The sequence below is a fragment of the Crotalus tigris genome, unplaced genomic scaffold, assembly GCF_016545835.1.
Source record: "Crotalus tigris isolate CLP2741 ecotype Arizona unplaced genomic scaffold, ASM1654583v1 scf7180000024399.229188, whole genome shotgun sequence".
Classification (NCBI taxonomy): domain Eukaryota; kingdom Metazoa; phylum Chordata; class Lepidosauria; order Squamata; family Viperidae; genus Crotalus; species Crotalus tigris.
The window spans coordinates 111,786-116,141 of record NW_024100567.1 but is presented as its reverse complement, the minus strand read 5'-3'; the positions used below and the strand labels follow the sequence as shown (position 1 = coordinate 116,141).

The window sequence follows — 4,356 nt, the reverse complement described above, 5'->3', positions numbered from 1 at the left end:
TAACTTTGAACGGTCACTAAATGAACTGTTGTAAGTCGAGAGGACTACCTGTACCAACGCCATTCTCCTCAGCAGGGAAAATTACGTTGAAGCCTCCCTCTCCCTTTCCTCCAGATCAAGCAACTTCTCTAGAGACATGGGTCCTTGGTGCATCAGGGAAGAGGAGAGCAGAACACCGGGAGCCATTCTCGGGGTCAACGCAAAACAACCTCGTCAAGACCGGTGCTCGAAGCCAGGCGTAACCTCTGAAGGGACGTTCAGGACGATTCCGCTCGCTTTCCGCGAACAGCAGGACTACATCTCCCAGAGTGCCCCAAGTGCTCCGCCCCGCCGGCGCATCCCAGTCCCCGCTCTCTACTCGCTTCTCGCCTCGAGGGAGGCAGGAGGAGAGAGGCGCGTGGGGATGTACCGCGACAACAAGTGCTCGTTCGGGGCACCTAGTCGGAGCCGGCGGGGACGGGCAGCGGCGCTTTGCTCCCGATGGAGTCAAACCTCTGGAAAAGGTCTGTGGAGAGGGCAGGAAGGGCTGTCCGGGCGCTGCCTGGAGATTAAAGGGACGGGAGTTTTATCTCTACTTTCCTAAGCCCCGGAGACCCACGGCTGGGTCTTTTCCCCTCGATCCGGACCCATTCATTTCACCCGATTAACCTGGTCCTTGGTTTAGCCCATTGGCTGGGTTTTGACAATAAAATACACTGAGCTTAAAATAGCAGAGCGGACGGGATTTGCCCCGCACTCTAAAACGAGGTGGGGGGGGGGTTGTCGGGCACACCTCGGATACAAAACTATGAAACTTAGCAAATTGCCTCTGATTGGCTTCAAGATATTGTGTGAAGGTTGACTCCCGCTCTTTGATAGAGTGGCATCAATTGCAAGCCGATTACCCTGCCCCTTCCCCCATCCCAACACGCGCATACTTTCTCTTTCAGGTTTTTGTGTGCCTTGCTTCCTTTCTCTTACTGCACTTGGAGGAAAGCTGAGAGCTGCCCCTTTGAACCGTCTAGGTTCCGAGAGATGATTTCATGGCCAGAGGCAGAGATGGGATTCCAGGAAGTGCTGTTCTTTTTTTTCTTTTCTTTTTTTTCCCTACTGGGATGCTCAGATTTCCACAGGAGAATACAGATCCTGGGGGACTTGAGCTCAGAGGAATATGCTGGCTCCTTTCTGATTAGATTTTTGCATTTGAGTCCTGATGAATGTGAGATGCCAAGTTTGACTTTGCCCTTTTGAATGGCATTTTGCAGGGGGTTGATAGTTTTGCCCTTGAGTGCGGGAAGTGTTGAAGGATCTGTGTGATTGAGCTTTCTTTTCTTTTTTTTTTCAAAATTTGCAAAAGGTTAATTCCTAAAAGCGGATTAGAATGCCTAATTGGTTTAAGATAAGCAGAATTTAGCTTTAAGTGGCTGGTTAAAGCCTTCACATTGACTGTTTCCATCCGCTTGCAGAGATACTGGATAAAAATCAGGGTAATGACTATAATCTTCATTGCAGTTCTGCTCCATTTCCCTTTGTCTCACAACAGATGATCTACTGATGAACCTGCCTCTCCTCTTCCTATGGCAAATGCGGCATCTCCAAGTAAATTTATTTAACTGAGTGGTGGTGGCTGTATCTGAAGTCAGCAAAATGGGAGCCAAAGGTCAGAAGTTGTGGGTTAAGTCACCTCACAACCACTGAGGTTGCAACTTGGCTGCACTTGCCAAAACTACAGAAATGTAAATGGTAAAACGGACTTGTGCTCTGAAGCACCCATGGAAATCTTGCAAATCACCAAAGAGGGAGCTCCATCAGCTGAGGGCCACGGTGTAGGTTTGGGCTTGCATGCTATATCATGCCAGGGCCATCCTGATGAAAGTGGGGCAAAGACTACATTCCTAGTTGTGACTGCTGAATGCTGTGAACACCATTGTAAAGCTGCTGTACAGGAAGCCAAGGAAGATGTTGCTCAGCCCTCTCTCTCCCTCCTTGCTGTATCATCATTGTCCCCAGAAATTACGACAATGGGTCATTTCACCTGCTCCAGCTTTTCAAAGGGAGAGAAGGAGACTGCCCCCCAAAATGCCTGTTGCTGTGAATCGGAGACGTCTTTCACCTGTTTGGATGAAAACACCAACCACCTAAATCACCCAGGGAGTCTTGTACATCGTAGCTGTTGCCAAGACCAGGAGTTCCTTCCCCACCCTGAGCCTGACACAGAGATGCCTCCAGAATGGCCCCATGATCCATCTTCCTTCATTTCCGAGGAAGAAGATGATGCTGGCTCTGAAGCTGCTGGTGGAAAATCTATTGATTACAGCTTTATCAGTGCCATCTTGTTCTTGGTCCTTGGGATTTTGTTGGTGATTGTTTCCTACGTGGTGCCCAGAGATGTAACTGTGGATCCCAGCACAGTGGCAGCACGAGAGATGGAGCGCCTAGAGAAGAAGAGTGCCCGGATTGGGGCTCACCTAGATCGGTGTGTAATTGCTGGGCTTTGTCTGTTGACCTTGGGAGGTGTTGTGTTGTCTAGTTTACTGATGCTGCAAATGTGGAAAGGAGAACTCTACAGGAGGAACCGATTTGCAGCTTCCAAAGAGTCGGCCAAACTGTATGGATCTTTCAATTTCCGAGTGAAAACCTCTACAAGTGATAATATGGAGTTATCACTCGTGGAAGAGGAAGCTCTTGCTGTAACAAGTTAGCCTGGCCTTGATATAATGAAGCAGCAAAAAATGGGAATAGGGGATAATTTGCATTAAATGGAGCAAAGGATCCTTAAAATAGCTAGCGCTACTGACAAAAGCTCCTTTGCCAACACATTAAAGGAAATTTTGCATTATATAGATGTATAATGTTAAGCAGGGAAAGAGAAAGAACACATTCAAAGTAGGATATACAGGTAGTCGGTAACTTACAACCATTCATTCAGTTACCATTCAAAGGTACAACAGCACTGAAAAAAGTGATTGATGATTATTTTTTTCACACTTACAACCATTGCAGTATTCCCATGGACACATCATCAAAATTCAGGCACTTGGCAACTGGCGTGTACTTATGACTGTTGCACTGTCCTGGGGTCTTTTCATCACCTTTTGTGAGCTTCCCAACCAGCTTCTGACAAGCAAAGTAAATGGGTGAAGTCAAGTTTGCTTAATGACCACAGGATTCACTTAACAGTTGCAGTGATGCTTAACAACTGTGGCAAAAATGGTTGTAAAATAGGGTACAACTTACTTAACAATTGCCTTGCTTACCAACAAAAATATTGGGCTCAATTGTGGTCATAAGTCAAGGACTACCTGTACTGTCTATAGAAAGTGCATAGCTGTCCTGGTGTTCATAGAAACCAGCTATGGTGAATTTCCAAGCACCTGAATTTGGAAGGAAGTTTCATTCAGAATTGTGATAGCAAGGTGATACCCACCTTAAATTGTCTACATTATCAGATTGTAACAGCTATTTCATTCACTTATTTACTTATTCATAACACTGATATCCCAACTTTTATCGAGGACCAGCTTCCAATTGTTCTCCACATCATCAGTCCCATGAAGCTTCTTCCAAATTCAGCTACAGAGTTCCCATGATTGAGATCTCGTAGCCCTAGTCTAGCCCCTTGGCTACTCTTGTAACCACCAGATAGATTTTCAAGGCCATATGGGAGTTATATTTATTAGCAGCTGCAAAGTCAGTTTTGTAGAACCATTTCAGGGCATTAAGGAAATAAAAATGCTGCTCTTAAATCTATATCTAGACCTACTGTTTCAGTTTCCCACAAAACGATGCTATGCTGAGGACATTGGAGGAAACTGAAGTGGCCGTGTGAATAGTCAGGAAAGATATTGTGAGTCTTGCTGTGGATTGTTAGGATTCTGGCAGCTACTCCTGGGTGCTGGATTCTGCCAGTGGCCCTGAAGATGGCTTATATGGGTCCTTTGTTCAGTTGGATAGCGTCTTAAATGTATGAAGAGATCATCCCTGATTAATATAATAATAATTATATAATATAATAATAAGAGCCGAGGTGGCGCAGCAGTTAGAGTGCAGTACTGCAGGCCACTTTAGCTGACTGTGTTCAGCAGGTCAGCGGTTCAAATCTCACCGGCTCAAGGTTGACTCAGCCTTCCATCCTTCCGGGGTAGGTAAAATGAGGACCCAGATTGTTGGGGGCAATGTATAATTATATATATATATATATATATATATATATATATATATATATATATACATTGCTTACTGGTGTACACCGCTTAGAGAGTGTTTGCACTTAAAGCGGTATATAAGTCTCATAAATAAATAAATAAGTCTCATAAATAAAATATCATCGCAGAGCAAGCTGAATTGTGTGGAAAGTCAAGAGTAGTTCACTATTGT

At 45.2% G+C, this 4,356-nt stretch overlaps 1 protein-coding gene across 2 annotated transcripts; it reads left to right on the top strand.

Annotated features, from left to right (window-relative positions):
• The first annotated feature begins 346 nt into the window (after window positions 1–346).
• Window positions 347–2,998, top strand: TMEM74 (transmembrane protein 74). 2 transcript variants are annotated; one of them, XM_039329528.1, is made up of 2 exons: window positions 347–503; window positions 1,523–2,998. In XM_039329528.1, the coding sequence occupies exon 2, from the start codon at window positions 1,752–1,754 to the stop codon at window positions 2,679–2,681; it is 930 nt and encodes a 309-aa protein (XP_039185462.1). In that variant the 5' UTR covers window positions 347–503; window positions 1,523–1,751; the 3' UTR covers window positions 2,682–2,998. The 2 variants fall into 2 exon arrangements, with proteins under 2 accessions (XP_039185462.1, XP_039185463.1); XM_039329529.1 differs by having other exon boundaries at window positions 930–2,998.
• Window positions 2,999–4,356: the final 1,358 nt, after the last annotated feature.